This window comes from Notolepis coatsorum, assembly GCF_963971535.1.
Source record: "Notolepis coatsorum genome assembly, chromosome: 9".
Lineage (NCBI taxonomy): Eukaryota > Metazoa > Chordata > Actinopteri > Aulopiformes > Paralepididae > Notolepis > Notolepis coatsorum.
In genome coordinates, this window is record NC_140173.1 from 25,959,913 (window position 1) to 25,977,918 (window position 18,006).

Here is an 18,006-nt window from a genome sequence, read left to right on the forward strand (position 1 = left end):
ACATACCGGTACCTAAGTAAATGGAAGATTGCTCCACTTCTACAAGGACCATTTGCATGACATCTATGGATCTCATGGAATGTATTCCCAGTGTCAGAAATATTGTGTCTGTTACTAGGCTTGAATAAATTGTGATGAAACAAAGGAGAATATAAATTAGGATTTTTTCTTTGCATTTTTGACAGTGAATAACACCATGCAAAAAATGACCAGACATGAAGAACTGCCACTGAGCTTGTTCAGCACCTTCTTGAGATCATGTCAGTACAAAAAAATCTAAGCGAATGAATAAAGGGAACGCTGCCGGAATCCATATTTGTACGTGCGCACGTGCCGCCGGAATCCATATTAGCGCACGCTGCTGGAGAAATAACTTAAAACTACCTTAGAATTGTTCGAGATAGGTTATTCATGTTCATGGAGTCATGTGCGTGTGAATTTGCTAGGATGTTTTGGGTGTGTCCGCTGACACTAGGAGTGCTCTGGAGGCCCAGGTAGCTGCATATTTGTAAATGAAATCTTATCAAGTGAAAATATCTTGTATTTGGTACAATAAGGTACAATTGGTACAACATTTTATCTTGTTTTAAGAAAATGTTAATCTTTTTGTCTTAAAACAAGATTAAATTGACCAAAAACAAAATAAGCTAAATTATCTGCCAGTGGGATAAGATAATTCAAGATAATTCTACTCAATATTGGACTTATTGTACCAAATACAAGATATGTTCACTTGATAAGATACATTTTCTTTGCAGTGTAGTTGTAATCAGGGTAAATGTCAAGATTAATGACATGCCTCAACACTTGTAATGTAAAAAAAATTTACACTATTTGTATTGAACATATACCGTAGATGATTTAATAGATAATATAAATACTAACATACTAACTGTCTAACATATACAAATCACAACACTACAACAGCACTTTACACCTAAGAAGTCTAAGGGCTAGATCCACAAAGAATGGATTGCACGGAGCAAGTTGCACCCTTACTTACAATTCATTATTAATTGAAAATGGGGGACCCTGATGTAAACAAGACTAACGTCTTTCTCTGGTCTGCATCCCCTTAACAATTGTGTGTATTGAGCCGTACTGTATTGTACCCATTCTGCAATCTGTTAATAAAATTTCCATTCAATCAATCACCGTGCAGATTGATTGATTGCCTTAGACTAGAGCATTTCATTTTCCTGGGCTTTTGAAAGAAAAGCTCCAGGGCTCTTTTGTAGGGAATTCACTGGTAGGGGGCCCATTGATGCTGATACGCATACAAGCGGCCAGATGGTCTCCCTGCAGCCTGTTCCTCAGGTCAGTCTTCACCTGTAAATACGGAATTAATCACCAGACAATAAGTGGGGTGAGATTTGTGGCAAGACAAATACAGGGTTCCCACGCTTGCCTTGACATTTTTTTCCATACTACCTCCTGATTTTCCAGGTACCATATTAAGTGATGATCTATAGGCCCCTGAAGTTTTCCGCCCCCATCCGCGCCCCCCTCCCCTCACACACACACACAACCCCCTAGGACACCTGACTACTTACTTGATTTAAAAGATGTGCCAGTGGGTGGCTACGTGGCGTAGTGGGCAAGGCGCTCGCCACGAATGCGGAGACGCTGGGCTCGCCTGTTCGAGCCCAGCGCTCCACATTGCTTTCAGTTTAGCTGGTCGTTCATACTAATACACATTGGCCGTATTAGGGGGTGGGAAACTGATGGGTGGGGATCGGGCGTTGTGGACAGCGACTCCTACAGGTCGGTTGGTGCGCCTGCGCAGTAGAATCAGGAAGTGTCGGGGGCAGCGTGAGCCTCCCACGCGTTACTCCTCGCCACTGAGAGATCGAGCTGCGCAGGTGAAAAGATGCGACTGCTGTTACCTCAAGTACCGGAGGGGACTTGTGCTATGTATGACTTAGTCCACATTGCAGCCGGCTTGTGGGAGGCAAGAAACAGCGTTCGTGACAGGGGAGGGTTGAATTGGATGATACGAAATTGGGATGGGAGAAAATATAGAAAATGGGAGAAAAAGTGGATAAAAAAAAAAAAGATGTGCCAGTCAAGTCTACATTGTAAATGCTTAGAGATTATGTCTTATTGATCAATGCATGAAATAATGCAACAAGCTGTAGATTAACAACAATTTATTGAACTGGAACACATGAGCACTGGGATTGATATATGTTCTCTCTTCCACTCCTCTCCTCTCATCCTGTCCTCTTTTCTCCTCCATAATAAAATTTTATTAATCGAGATCTACTTGAAATCAGCCCGCGATCTACCTGTCGATCGCGATCGACTGGTTGGGCACCACTGGGCTAGATTATCACTATAAGCGTACTGGTAAATTGCTTCCTAAGCAGCTGGTAGAATTATGACCTTACTATAAGCCTTAACTATATAAATCTATATAGTATATAGATTAACTATATACATATATAACTAAGCGTCCTCATTATACACATATTTAACACTTACTTGTGATCAGGGACGCGCACACAGACTGAGGGGATCAACTAAGCCCTCTCTAATATATAAAAACTGACATGTCTGGGCATGTCTGAGGGGCATCAAGCTGCAGAACAGCACCCCACTGTCTTAAGCATCCAGCTGCAAAACAGGGGAGCATGTCTGCATCAAATTACAACATCCAATATACCATATAGGATGCCAAGAGCATGCTCTACAACATGGGATCATCCATTTCTATCTACAGTAAAAGCTGCTCACGTGTAAAGGGTTTTTATAAACTCATGTTAATTCTGTGCTCAATAGTTACATTTTATTACACATCATCCAATAAAATTTTCCAGAACAACTGTTTCTATTTCCATGTAATTGGTCACTTTTGCTCAGTTTCCATGCCTTTCCATACCTGGAAAATGAATCCCATGAATCCCATGTTTTCCATGTTTTCCAGGTCCGTGGGAACCCTGAAATAACAAATCTGATTACAAATTACTAGGGCTGACCTCGACTAGTCGACTAATCAATCTTTCAATCTTTCCAAAAGCAAAGAGGCCTATAAGCATGGCTAACGCATTAAAGATACCACTTGAGCACCACAGATATCACAAATTCTTCTATGAAAGGGAGACATCAAGAGGCTTCGTATCTGACTTTTATCATCACGTCTTCGTATGGAATCCTTCCCCTAGACTCAGTTTGGAGGAGGGATATACCAGACTTGAAAGTAGATTTTGATTGGCAAGAAGTCTGCGCAAACTTTCAACTAGCGTCACGCAACCCGGACCATCAACAGATTAATCTTAATTATATTCATAGGACTTACCTGAAACCTATAAGATTGAACCGAATGGGGCTTAAACAAGACTCTCTATGCTCCTTGTGTTTAAGAGGTGATATAGGTACATTTATGCATATGTATTGGGAATGCCCCCCTGTTAAGATATTCTGGGAAGAAGTCACTACGCAATTATCAGAATTTTTATTTCTGAACATACCTGTAATGCCTTCTGTATTGTTGTTGAATGATGTTTCGCAGTTAGCAGCCTCTATACAGCTAAAGAGACTAATTTTGTCCGGTCTTATGGCTGCTAAAAAGTTGATAGCATCACGATGGATTCAACCGGATAAAATGTGTCGGAAGGTATGGGTTCTTACCTATCTTGATGTGATTTATTTAGAGATATCTATAGCAAGAAATGTAGGTGTCAATGAAGCCAGCATTGCAATCTGGCTAGAAGTGGTGGAGAGAATAAAGGTTAGCATATGAATAGTAATCTCTGGTTAGAAACGAATAATGGATGGGTATCCAAGGGGGGTCCTGAGGGGGGGGGAAGAAGAACGAGCAAGAGCATATGTATGTACTGTATTGTATAATGGGGATTAGGTATATATCTCGTAACCTACATTTATTGATTCAAATACAGGAATGTATATTACTGTGATTTATTGAGATATTTACTGTTAATGTTTGTCTGTCAAAATTTTTTTTAAAAAATTGTTAAAAGAAAAAGAAAAACAAGCAATAGAAAAAAATAAAAAAAAATAAAAGCATGGCTAACGCTAATGGCGCGCATACCAGCGAGGCTAACTGCCTAAGAAAACAGGCACAGAGGCACTGAAAGAGGATTTCACCTGTCTAATGAACACACTAGACAAATATCAAGATGTATCCATCTAGTGCAGGGGTCTCAAACTCAATTTACCTGGGGGCCGCTGGAGGTAGAGTCTGGGTGAGGCTGGGCCGCATCAAATATTCCACAAAAAAAGGGTTTCAAGTATTCCAAAAATGTATTAATACATCAACAAACTACCCCTTTGCCTCATCATAAAACCTCAAAAACACCAGCAACTGAGCATTCTCAGTGGTGTCAGTGGACTCATCCACAGCTATGGAAATGCACTGTGCATTTTTTTATTCTATCACAGCCAGTATTTCAGTTATTCTGGTTGCTGTGCTATCTGAGGAGGATTTGCTTTTGTTTGCCTTCAAACATGGTCTCCATCACTTCAGTCATACATTATTTTATTATTTATGCATCAGAGAATGGCTTCTTGTGTTTAGCCAACACCCATGCCACTGAGTGAGCAGTGACACTTGGTTGCTTTTTATCGTTGTGACATAACTTTAACAATAATTCTGCTTGCAGCTTGATATGATGATTTCATTCCATTTATTTTTGTGGTTCTTAGTGCTGAAAGGTTGCATCAAAATAACTGTGTTTTGTTTCGTATTGGCGTTTCAAATTGCGTTTCAAATTGCCACTCTTCACAAGAGCTACCGTTTCTTGGCACATTGTGCTGGTTGGAGGGAGGATGAACGCATATTTTTCAGTCCATTCACCTTTGAATTGCAGCGATTTTCACTGTTGACTTTTATTTTACTGGCCATCTTTGAACATGCCATATTTTTCTACTAGCTGCCTGCTGGTAAAAATTATGCTACTCGCTACAGTACCTGCAGATTAGACTACCTGTAAATGCGCTGTCAACTCTCGCTCTGACTCCGACCCGTTGAAAGACAACACGCATTCCATGAAGACCCGCCCTACTCTGCTCTGATTCGCAGACTGTGGGTGGGGGGGGGGATGCTGACGGGACGCTGAATATGATTGGACCAAAGCAGTAGACAGACACAGACAGTTGGAGCAGTGCAGAGGAGATAGCAGAGAATTTCGAGGATACCTGCTATACGCACTGATGACAGACAGGATATATTTCCTTCTACTTGGTATCACTCCGGAATCACGTTTCAACCACTAACGTTGCTGCCATGAGCCTGCGCTATGGTAGCCTACAAGTGATAAAATAAATAAAACGCCCAACACGCGCAACGACTCGGCAAACTCGGGCCGCAAGTTTGAGACCCCTGATCTAGTGGACCAATTGCATGAGGACAAGAAGCCTTCAGTCAACTCCTTCAGACATTAAGCACCCCCCACAGCCCAAATGAAATGATAAAATGAAATGATAAAAAAAATAAAAATGTATATTATATATATATTCTTTTTTTATTATTATTATTTTTTAATAGTCTAGTACTCTAGTTCATAGCAGCGGCGGTCCTGATTCAGCAGCGGCGCTGAATGCATATAAGGGAAACACTGTATGGATGATTTTTTTTCCCTTTTTCACATATTGAACGATAGATACTCTATGTCAAAAGGGCCATAGTATTGTATCCATAGCTATAATATAGAATATAGGTATAGCCCTGCAAACACTGCCACGTATTCCTATACTTTAGAACACTGGCCTTTTAACCACACATTACACATAGGGATGTTCGATATTGGCTTTTTTACCGATACTGATATACCGATATTGTACAACTCTTAATTTCCGATACCGATATATGCAGGGTTTCCCCCCCCAAAAAACTGAATAATTTCAGGGAATTAACATTACATATCTCTTGTCGTGGAATTAACACAACATTATGCATACTTTTGACAATAAATAAAATCAGAATTTGTTCTTACTTGCTTGCCTGGGTAAATAAAGGTTAAATCATTATTATTATTAGAATTATTTTTACAGATACCGATAATTTCCGATATCACATTTTAATGCCAATATCGGCCGATAATATCGGACATCCCTAATTACACATATCCCTCTGGCGCTGATTGAGTTAAGAGGTTAACATTACTACTTTATGGTCATGTTATCTAATGTTTGGGTGATGAATCCACTGCAATAGATTCAGGACACCCAACGGTGGACATGTGATGGACATACCAGCACTAGCAGCCTGGTCCTCTGGCAGATGCCTGGCAGGAAGGGGAAGGGCGGGACTTCAACCCCTCTCAAACAGCTGCTGAGCCAGCCAAACACACTGGGAGGCTCCGCCCTCAAGAATGATGGACGCTGCATCTGGCCAATCTGGGCTAAAAAAAAAGAAGAAGCAAATAGTTTAATCAGATGCCGTCACTGTGCAGAGACTGTCACACTGCAATAACACGACTAGAGTCTAAAAGGCCCTCTAGCTACCAACTGTGCTGCTCCTAACACAAAACTTAAGACAACCCCAACACATTAGTGTGATGTGCAATCTGACATTAGTGCCGGAGCTTTGGCTTACGCATATATTAAAGGTGGAACAATATCATAAGCAGAGTAAAGAAAGTGGGGCAATGTTTCCTAAATCAAGGCTGGCACTCTGGTCATATGGAGCTATTGTAAGCTACCTGGCAAGACGCTGCCATTGAGCCCCTTGCTAGCTGGCTTGCGGTTCATGTTGGTGTGTTCCTTTAATAATTATTTGAGAGCGTGTTAAAATATCTGTTCTTACCCTGGTCTATCAGGACATCTCCTTACCCTGGTATATCAGGACATCTCCTTACCCTGGTCTATCAGGACATGTCTCCTTACCCTGGTCTATCAGGACATGTCTCCTTACCCTGGTCTATCAGGACATGTCTCCTTACCCTGGTCTATCAGGACATCTCCTTACCCTGGTCTATCAGGACATCTCCTTACCCTGGTCTATCAGGACATGTCTCCTTACCCTGGTCTATCAGGACATCTCCTTACCCTGGTCTATCAGGACATGTCTCCTTACCCTGGTCTATCAGGACATGTCTCCTTACTGGTCTATCAGGACATGTCTCCTTACCCTGGTCTATCAGGACATGTCTCCTTACCCTGGTCTATCAGGACATGTCTCCTTACCCTGGTCTATCAGGACATGTCTCCTTACCCTGGTCTATCAGGACATGTCTCCTTACCCTGGTCTATCAGGACATCTCCTTACCCTGGTCTATCAGACATGTCTCAGTGAAGCTGCTGATGAAGGATGGATAGTCTCTCCAGTACAGGTCCACGTATTCCTCCAACTGTAGGTCCCTGTATAAACAAGAAAAACGGGATCTAAATGTATGGCTTTTGATTTGAAATCTTTATTTCGAACATGTAAATACAAACAATATAAAACAAAACCAAATCATTGATCTCTAGAAATGTAATACATTTATTTTTTTATAACTCAATTTACTTTCGAAAAGGAATAGGAATTAGTATACACTTATTTAATCCTACCCATTTTCCACTACTCAAATGAATGTACTAATTTAAAAACCTTACAAAACAAATATATATATATGCAAAACAAAAGAAATAATATATGCACAGCTTGAGAAAAACGTCTTTCTTTTTAAAAACCTGTTGACTAAAACATGTGCATCCATCGCAAACATTTCAGGCGACTCGTTTTTCATTCATATTTATCTTTTCAATATATTGATTATTGCAATATAATATCGACAGACGTGCTCATTGACGCCAGTGGTTTTTGAAGTAGGGTGCACAAACATCAGGAAGTCCCTGAAAAGTAGTCTTTTTGCGCCGTTTCCTCCGAGACCTTTATTTTTCTTAGCAGGGCACGACACCAACACTCTCCATGCTGTGATTAATTCAATCTACAGCAACCTTTCTCAGAGATTTGTTCCTCAGCATTTTACTTAATTTCTATTAATAAAAAAACAAGACTGAGATCAATTAGCTACAGGAGGTCATATCGGTGTGTTAATCTGCTAGGTTTCTGATTAGAATCTATATTTTTAATCCTTTAGCCTAGCCTTGAACCGCTCACAAACAACTGTGCACCTATGTCAGTATTATGTAAGTATTATTCACAACTACTCTGGCCCTTCTCCGGCCGATTGCTCAGGTTGTCTGGACGGCCAGCTCTAGGCAGAGTCCTGGTCGTTCCACACTGTGTTCTAGGGCTGTCAGTTTATCGCGTTAATTAGATTAATTAATTACACAGCAAAATATCGCGTTATGAAAATTAACTCAATTTATTAAAATCATATATATATATATATATATTTTTTTAATCTCATTCATTCCATAAGAATGTAGAATACACATTTACAGACTTTTTTTTAATATGGTCCATTTGCATGTTCTTGGTATCTGATTCTCGGGACATCTATGGATCTCAGGGAATGTATTCCCAGTGTCAGAAATACTGTGTCTGTTACTAGGCTTGAGTAAATTGTAATGAACCAAATGAGAATATCAATAAAAATGTTTTTATCTTTGACTGCTAAAATTGACCAGACCTGAAAAATCTAAGCAAATGAATAAATGGAAGATGATTAAACAGAAGGTTTTGTAGATACAGTACTGAATTCTGCCATCCGGACACATGGCATTTGAAATATGATTATAGAATATAAAATAGCAGGCCTAAAATGGTTATGCGATTAATTAGATTAATTAATTACAAATCCTGTGTTCAGTTGGAAACCTCAATACAGCGTAGGGCTGACGTTCGATTTTTTTTGGGAATTTGAAGCTTCGGGGCCGAGATTCGATTTTAATTCGAAGCTTCGATTTTTTTTTTTTTTTTTACGTGTTTTATGTTGTGGGACTTGTACAGCACTTTGTTCAACTTTGTCAGTGCTGTAAAGTTTAAACCTTTTTAAATCTTAGACAAACAAAACACTTTGCATTCATGAAATATTGTAAGCTGTAATTTTTTGAGGCTTTATAAAAGCAGCACAATGAACACAAATCTGCCAGTGCCGAGTCCGACCTCATCTTAAATAACAAACAGCATTGCTTATTGTAGTTAACAAAGAGAGGCAGAGTTGATTTAGCAAAATAAAAAAAAAATAAAAAAAAATCATATTATATATTTTTTTAATAATAATCAATTTTTTTCATATTCGAATCCCATGCCCATCGAACAAAGCTTCGAAGCTTCTAAGTATTTAAGACAGCCCTAATACAGCAGACATATTTTTGCACCCTTCCCCAGACCTGCACCTCGACATCCTGTCTCAGAGGTCTACAGACAATTGCTTCAACTATTCCTAATACCTTCAACAAGTTCCTACTATTACCCTGCCCACACCTGTACCTCCCCCTCCCCCATGCTGCTATGACGGTCGGCCGCATTTCCCCAAGGAATATATTATATTATCTTATTCTTAACCTCATGGCTTAGTTTTCGCTCTGACATGCACTGTTAACTGTGGGACCATTTTGGACCTTTGATTACAGTGCAATCATCTGGCCAATTCATATAATATTTGTTGGGATCCACTCGCACACATATCCGTCTTTGTGCAAAGGTTCATGTCTCTATCAAGTACCATGCCAAGTTAAGAAATTTTTATTTTACAGAACACAACGTGCTTCACAAATAAGGAGTAAAATAAACGGGTGAATGGAGCATGTGTCCAGTGGAACAAGTCTCTTAACTCAATGGAGGCCAAACCCGAGATAAGTCGGGTTAACTAGCCAGCGGTTGGGGCGCCAGACCGGAGATTTCTCTGGGTTTTGATAGTTTATTCCTTTATTCGATATTTTTATTCATTATTCATCCAGGGACCTTGGTGTTACCATAGGGAATGAGTCTGAGATCGCCAAAGTGCAATACCGGCCGCATCCAGCTAGACGGCGGTATCGAGCACCCTTTGTAACCTTGTATCTTGGCCTGTGTAATGGCCAAAGGTCTCACTTTTCCTTGTCGGGCGAGTGGAGCGGTTCTCCCGGATATCCCCCAATCATATGTTGTGGTGGGTTATGCCGCCACAACACTCGGGACGGCTTAGTTCCGCTCTCATTCGCTCATGTTGGCCCCCCCCCCCCCCCAAGCCGCTCTCCGCTCGCCTTCATTTGCGCATGACAGCGCTCAGCGCTCTGGCCCGCTCAGCAGATATTTTTTTTGGAGCATGATGTAAATTAGCTTGATTTGACCAAACTACAACAGTCTGCACCCCCTGGGCCCCTTAACAATTGTTTGTATTGAGCCGTATTGTACCCATTCTGCAATCCGTTTTCAACCATTCTACTAGCTGTCTAGCTTTACTATGCTAATGTGCGCTAGCCTAGCCACAATGCTAAGTGTTTATACTGGCAGATCCACTTCACGTTAGCATGTAAGCTAACAACACCAGCACTCTTTTTGTGAGACTAAACTCTCCGCTCTGGGTGGTACATTGTGTTGATGTTGGTTTAGTTTCATCAATAAATGAGGCAGAACACAGTGAATGTATCCTTTTTTTTATTGCACTTTGTTTGTTTCTTGCTGAAAATAAATGTAGCTAAATAGTTCCCGAGGTGATTTAAAGATGGCGGATTTGTGTTTTGACTTAGCAGGATGTGTAGTGACTAGTGGCGGTTCACCCTTCTGATTGGTTGAAAATGGCCTTCATGTTTGAACTACATCGCCACCTATTGCTTTGGCATTGTACTACATGTATATTATCAGTTTAAACCACTGTGTGATCGTGTGCACTGAGCAGCTCGGAGCGGAGGAGAGCTCTCGCTCCGGAGTCACTCTGACCCATTTTAAAGCCCACTCTGCGCTCACTTCAAAATCCACCCGCTCCGCTCGCGCTCCGCTCACATGCTCTGACCAGATGGCGATCAAACAATTGGAATTATTTTTGGAATACTCCCGATCACAGGTAAGGACTATCTGACGTACATTTTAGCTTGATCGTGCAATGCTTTTATACCGATCGAGCTGCTACGCGTTTTTAGTGTTCAATACGAATGCCGTTACTGACAATCAAATAATCAGAAACGACTGATCCCCCCCTTTCATGCATTCATGATGAAACATAATACCTATGACATATGACATAGATGTGATTGGGAATAGTAGCGTAGCGTGTACAGGCAAGAAACGGCAACGTATAAGGCTATAACTCAGCCTTTCAGAAATTACCCCAGACCGCTCTAAAACCATACTTATATTCACCACGGTATAACACGGAAACGTATGGATGGAAAAATTCATTCTTTTTCACATATTGAACGATAGATAGGTGATGTCAAATGGGCCATAGTATTTTATCCATAGCTATAATATAGAATATAGTTATAGCTCTACAAACAAGGTGACGCACTCCTATCTTTTAAAGCGTGGCCTTGCTATGACGGGCTCCATCTAATAGCTGGCGCTGAATGAGTTAAAACTAAAAGGTATTGACTGAATCTGCTTTTTTGATATGATTAAGCGTGACGTGCATGTCGACACTACGCAATGTGTTGCTAGGCAATGCAACATATATTCTTAACGCAGCATTTACCGAGACAGAAACACTACAACACTAATTATGCAGAGTGGTAATGCCATTTTCTTAAGTGTGGAAGGGCTAACCCCCCCCCGCCCCCTACCCCCCCCCCCCCCCCCACCATGCACACACACAATTCATGCATGACATGATGGGATGACAGGAGGCGGAGCACACGACATAATGACTGGCAGTGCGACAACACTCTGAACAATGGTACAGAACGCCCTCCTTCAGCCCCGTTCCCATTTCAACTTGATGGCCATTCTCTTCCCTCTGCTTTGCTACAGTGATTTGGTAATTACCTGTAAAACACCTTATTGAATAAAGCAGTTGGCCACACAATAGAGAAGATGGCTACCGTGAAACTAAATTAATTGTGTTGTAGTAAATGCTATTTTATTGGGTTGTGGTGGATGTTTTTTTATTGTGTTGTGGTGGATGTTATTTTATTGTGTTGAGGTACAGTAGATGTTATTTTATTGGGTTGTGGTGGATGTTATTTTATTGTGTTGTAGAAGATGTTATTTTATTGTGTTGTGGAAGATGTTATTTTATTGGGTTGTGGTAGATGTTATTTTATTGTGTTGTGGAAGATGTTATTTTATTGGGTTGTGGTAGATGTTATTTTATTGTGTTGTGGAAGATGTTATTTTATTGTGTTGTGGTGGATGTTATTGTATTGTGTTGTGGAAGATGTTATTTTATTGTGTTGTGGAAGATGTTATTTTATTGGGTTGTGGTAGATGTTATTTTATTGTGTTGTGGAAGATGTTATTTTATTGGGTTGTGGTAGATGTTATTTTATTGTGTTGTGGAAGATGTTATTTTATTGTGTTGTGGTGGATGTTATTGTATTGTGTTGTGGAAGATGTTATTTTATTGGGTTGTAACTTGTGGTAGATGTTATTTTATTGTGTTGTGGAAGATGTTATTTTATTGGGTTGTGGTGGATGTTATTGTATTGTGTTGTGGAAGATGTTATTTTATTGGGTTGTGGAAGATGTTATTTTATTGGGTTGTGGAAGATGTTATTGTATTGTGTTGTGGAAGATGTTATTTTATTGGGTTGTTGTGGTGGATGTTATTTTATTGGGTTGTGGAAGATGTTATTTTATTGGGTTGTGGAAGATGTTATTTTATTGGGTTGTGGTGGATGATATTTTATTGGGTTGTGGAAGATGTTATTTTATTGTGTTGTGTTAGATGTTATTTTATTGTGGTAGATGTTATGTTATTGTGTTGTGTGTGTGTGGTACATATTATTTTATTGTGATGTGGTGGATGTTATTGTATTGTGGTAGATGTAATTTTATTGTGATGTGGTAAATCTATAATATTATGATTGCTAGTTGAAATTATGGTTAGTAAAGAATGTACATTAACGTTAATTATAGCTACATGTAATGGCTGGTTAAGAACGTAAATCAATATGGTGGCTAGTTATTATGTTAAGAATTTTATTAATCGAGATCTACTTGAAATCAGCCCGCGATCTACCTGTCGATCGCGATCGACTGGTTGGGCACCACTGATATAGAGTATAGTTATAGCTCTAAAAACAAGGTGACGGACTCCTATCTTTTAAAGCGTGGCAGTGAATAGATGGGGCCCGAAAAAGGTGTGGCACCCAATGTGTTAATCAATGGAATAACAGGTAGAGTACTTTTTTTTTTATATACACTTTTTCTCCTTATTTTTCAGTTTTTCTCCCATCCCAATTTCATAATTCCAATTCTCCCCTCCCCTGTCTTGAACGTTGCTAGACTATGCCTCCCACTGGTCGGCTGTAGTGAGGATAGAAGCCTTGCATCACATGTCCCCTCCGGTACACGAGGAGGCAGCCTGTCGCACAGCCGCGTGTAGCTTAATCCCAGCGGAAGAGTGCAAGAGCGCTTCCGCATTTTGCCCTGATTGGCCGCGGTAACGCCCTCCAAATGCGCATTTTCTTTCCCCCCGCTCAGACGCCGAAATGGAATGCATGTAGTACATTGCAACACAACGCAGCATTTCCGCGTACATTGCAACGTAACACAACGCAGCTGTCAATTGTACTTTACATATTATCCAAACGAGGACCACATAATGTTATTTCCCTGTACATTGTAACGTTAACACAACGCAGCTGTCAACTGTACTTTACATATTATGGAATACATGTATATTATCGCGACGCGACGGCAGTGCGGAAATAGGCTGTCTATTGCCATTCTCTAAGACAAACTCTAACCTTAACCAGCTCCTTAACAGCGCCTAAACTTAACCATAACCAACTCCGAAACAATGCTTAAAGTTAACATGCCTAAACTTAACCGGCGAAAGAATGCACGTTAAAAAAAATTGAAGGGAATCGAAGTTGTCACCAACGGACCGCAGGATCCACAGCACGGCGGCATACCAGTTGAGCTAAGCGTTGAATGAAAAACATCTGGGATTACGGCTACATAATGCCGCAAGCTCTGCTGCGTCCATCGCGTGTATATATGTGTGCTAATATGGCGCGTTAGCGTTAATATGCGATTAATATGCACCAAAGCGTGTTAATATGTGATTAATATGATCGCCTGCTGCGTCCATCGCGTGTATATATGTGTGCTAATATGGCACGTTAGCGTTAATATGTGATTAATATGAACCAAAGCGTGTTAATATGTGATTAATATGATCGCCTGCTGCGTCCATCGCGTATATATGTGTGCTAATATGGCACGTTAGCGTTAATATGTGATTAATATGAACCAAAGCGTGTTAATATGTGATTAATATGAACCAAAGCGTCGAACCAAGCGGGGATCTCATGCGCATGCGCGCGCGAGCGAGCACCTGGGCGAAGGAAAAGGAAATGCGCATTACCGTACTGGCGTATGGCGAAGAATGCGGAAGCGCTCTTGCACTCTTCCGCTGGGATTAAGCTACACACGGCCCAGCCTCCTCATGTTACTTTTCCGGCGAGGCATCTGAAGAGACCCAAGTTGATCGCCGACCCTCAGAACAGCGTGGATTACGTACTTTTCGCACTATAAGCCGCACCTGACTATAAGCCGCAGCAGCTAAATTGAATGACGTGTACATATATAAGCCGCACTGGACTATAAGCCGCAGGTGTTTTAATGTTTAATTACCATATGTTATTGGTAATATGTTATACGCTATTCTTGTGTGTTAACACCTCGCTAAGTGCACCCGCACAGACCACACCCAGCTTCTCGTTTGTAGTCTTTCCACCAGCATTGGGACACAATACTGTCGGACAAATAACAAGAATTAACTCATTTACAAGTTGTATTAAGTTGAGCAAATAAGGGAACAGATAAATAACATTTCAATGCAGTAAAAAAAGCAAGATTTTTACATTTTCGGGTTTGGTCCACATATAAGCCGCACCGTTATATAAGCCGCAGGGTCGAAAAATGGAGAAGAAAGCCGCGGCTTATAGTCCGAAAAGTACGGTATGTTATTTCCAGTACCCAACGCTGAATCAATAAACGCGATCGATATTTGGAATGGCGATCAGGAATTGGAATAATCTTTTTGGATAACATCTGATCTGAGGTAAGCAATTTATTTGACCAGTCTTGGGGTAATCGGATCTATTTTGACCTATATATCAACGTGTGCCCTATGTGTGTGTGTGTGTCTGTGTGTGCGCGCTGATCAGGAAATGAGAATATATTTTTCAGATTGCTTCTCTAGCGTGCATAAGTACACATATACTATCGATAATCTAGCGTTTATTTGAAAACGATTCATAAATAGGCCGAAAAATGACAACGTTTTTTGTGTATGTCCGAATATTCCAGTAAAGGGCGATTATCACGGAATCTATATATTTTCCTGAAAAACGAGAGCTTTTCAAAATGCTATAAAACGGAAATGAACCGATTAAAAAACAATCCATCTTGACAATGTTGACTGCAAACAAGTCATTGATAAACAACGGGCAGATTAGACACATAATTTAAGACAGAGATTATGCGTTTAGAGCGCCATCATTGAAGTGGGTGGTGGCATCCAATGATAAATAGTGCACGCCATGCTGGCAATCAAAGTGTTAAAAGGGGGGGGGGGGGGCATGTAGAAACTGTTGTAATTCCCACACTGTTCACCTGATCTGGATGTCAATACCCTCAAATTAAAGCTCAACATCTGCACTTAGAGCACACCTTGTGCTATTTAATTTCAAGTCCATTGTGGTGATGTATAGAGCAAATATTATGAAAATAGTGTTGATGTCCAAATATTTATAAATATTTGTGATGTCCAAATATCTCTTCTGCCTGTGCGGTCCGAGGGCGGGCCGCAAATGTCATCACGTCATAAATCAAGCTCTACAGACTGTCTGACAAAATTATCGTAAAATTTTTCAAACGTATTCAAGTTAAACATCATAACCATGTCACAACAGCAGTTATAATTAGGGATGCTCGATATTGGCTTTTTTACCGATAGCGATATACCGATATTGTCCAACTGTTCATTTCCGATACCGATATACGGTATGCAGGGTTTCCCCCCCCCCAAAAAACGGAATAATTTCAGGTACCGGTAATTAACATTACATATCTCTTGTTGTGGAATTAACACAACATTATGCATACTTTTGACAATAAATAAAATCAGAATGTGTTCTTACTTGCTTGCCTGGTTAAATAAAGGTTATAGAAATGTAAAAAAAAAAAAAATTAAAACCGATAGATATTTTCCGATATCACATTTTAATGCCAATATCAGCCGATAATATCGGTAGGCCGATAATATCGGACATCCCTAGTTATAAGTAAGGGATAATGTATAGCTACGAGGTCATTGTCGCAAAATAATTGACCGACACGGAGTTTAAAATACCGAGCCGCCTCGGCGAGGTGTTTTAAACGTCAGTGAAGGTCAATTATTTTGCGATGATGACCGAAACAGAGGTCCGTTATCGAGTAATATCGGACCTCTGACGAGCGCTATTGACCAATCACAAGCAAGCATTTCGGCGAATGTGAAAACGCCATGTAATAATGTATATTATCATCAATTCGTTAGTTTACCAATAGGTTAAAGTGTTATTAGATATATTTTAGTTTTAATTTTTCTGTTGTCGTGATCGCGAAAGTCCGCCTTTTTGAAAAAGTTAAAGGAAAACTCCAACATTTTGGGAAATTAGCTTATTTAACATCTTCCCTGGAGTTAGACAAGAAGATACATACCTTTTTTGTCTCTGTGCGTGCATTTAGCTTAGGGAACAGTCGCTCCGTTAGCATAGCTTAGCTTCATCACTGGAAGTGAGGCGGGGCCGGAGCCTGACGTTCCCTTCCAGTGTATAGTTTGATTGATTGATTGAAACGGATAGCAGAATACACTCCAAATACAACTCCAAAACGTTCATGTAAACATGTTGTGTACATGGGCAACGTGCAATAATCACCGGTGATTATTGCTTTTCGCAGCTGGAGCAATCAAGCCCACTGACACACACTGCATCAGTGCAATCCGACACACCTGCCGGCTGCCGGCGATAATAATAATCACTTTATTTGGGCTGACAGAGCCACAGAACAACTGCGTCTGCATTTGATCTCGTCTTGTCGATGGTGTAAAATGAATTGGGTATATTGTTAGTAAGTTAGCCATGTAATAAGCGGGATAATGTATAGCTATACATGTGCACGTTGCCCGTGTATGCAAAGAAAAATCATAATTCATATTCTCCTTTGTTTCGTCACAATTTAAGCAAGCCTAGTAATAGACACAATATTTCTGACACTGGGAATACATTCACTGAGGTCCATAGATGTCCCTAGATACCAAGAACATGCAAATGGACCTTGTAGAAGTGGAGCAATATTCCAAAATATGTATGTACCGTACTTTTCGGACTATAAGCCGCGGCTTTTTCCCCCATTTTTCGACCCTGCGGCTTATATAACGGTGCGGCTTATATGCGACTCGACGTGACCAAACCCGAAAATGTTAAAATCTAAATATTGCTTTTTTGACTGCATTGAAATGTTATTTATCTGTTCCCTTATTTGCTAAACTTAATACAACTTGTAAATGAGTTAATTCTTGTTATTTGTCCGACAGTATTGTGTCCCAATGCTAATTACATATGGTAATTAAACATTAAAACACCTGCGGTTTATAGTCCAGTGCGGCTTATATATGTACACATCATTCAATTTAGCTGCTGCGGCTTATAGTCAGGTGCGGCTTATAGTGCGAAAAGTACGGTATTTTAGGTGGATTTTCAGAAAATAGAGCTCCGGGCTTAAGAGGTTAATATCTAAATGTCCCCAAAAGTTGGCGTGTTCCTTTAATGAAAATAATAGAAATTGAAACTTAAAAACAAGTTAATAACCATTTGTATGAAATTATGGAATGCTTCAATGCCCACACGCTAACCAACACAGATACACCACTCCCCTGAAGAGCACTCCAGTATCCCACTCACATTCTCCTGATGGGGCCAATCACAACCACCACTTGACATTTGTTTGAACATCACAAA

The 18,006-nt window shown here is 40.3% G+C and overlaps 1 protein-coding gene across 1 annotated transcript in view; it reads right to left on the reverse strand.

The window, feature by feature from the left end:
• anapc1 (anaphase promoting complex subunit 1) overlaps window positions 1-18,006 on the reverse strand; it is a 252,373-nt gene that overhangs the window by 152,553 nt on the left and 81,814 nt on the right. The window contains exons 23-24 of the mRNA XM_084321811.1: window positions 7,229-7,320; window positions 6,214-6,362 (exon numbers count right to left, since the gene is read on the reverse strand). Coding sequence (XP_084177937.1) covers window positions 6,214-6,362; window positions 7,229-7,320 — 241 coding nt within the window. The remainder of the gene's footprint in view (window positions 1-6,213; window positions 6,363-7,228; window positions 7,321-18,006) is intronic.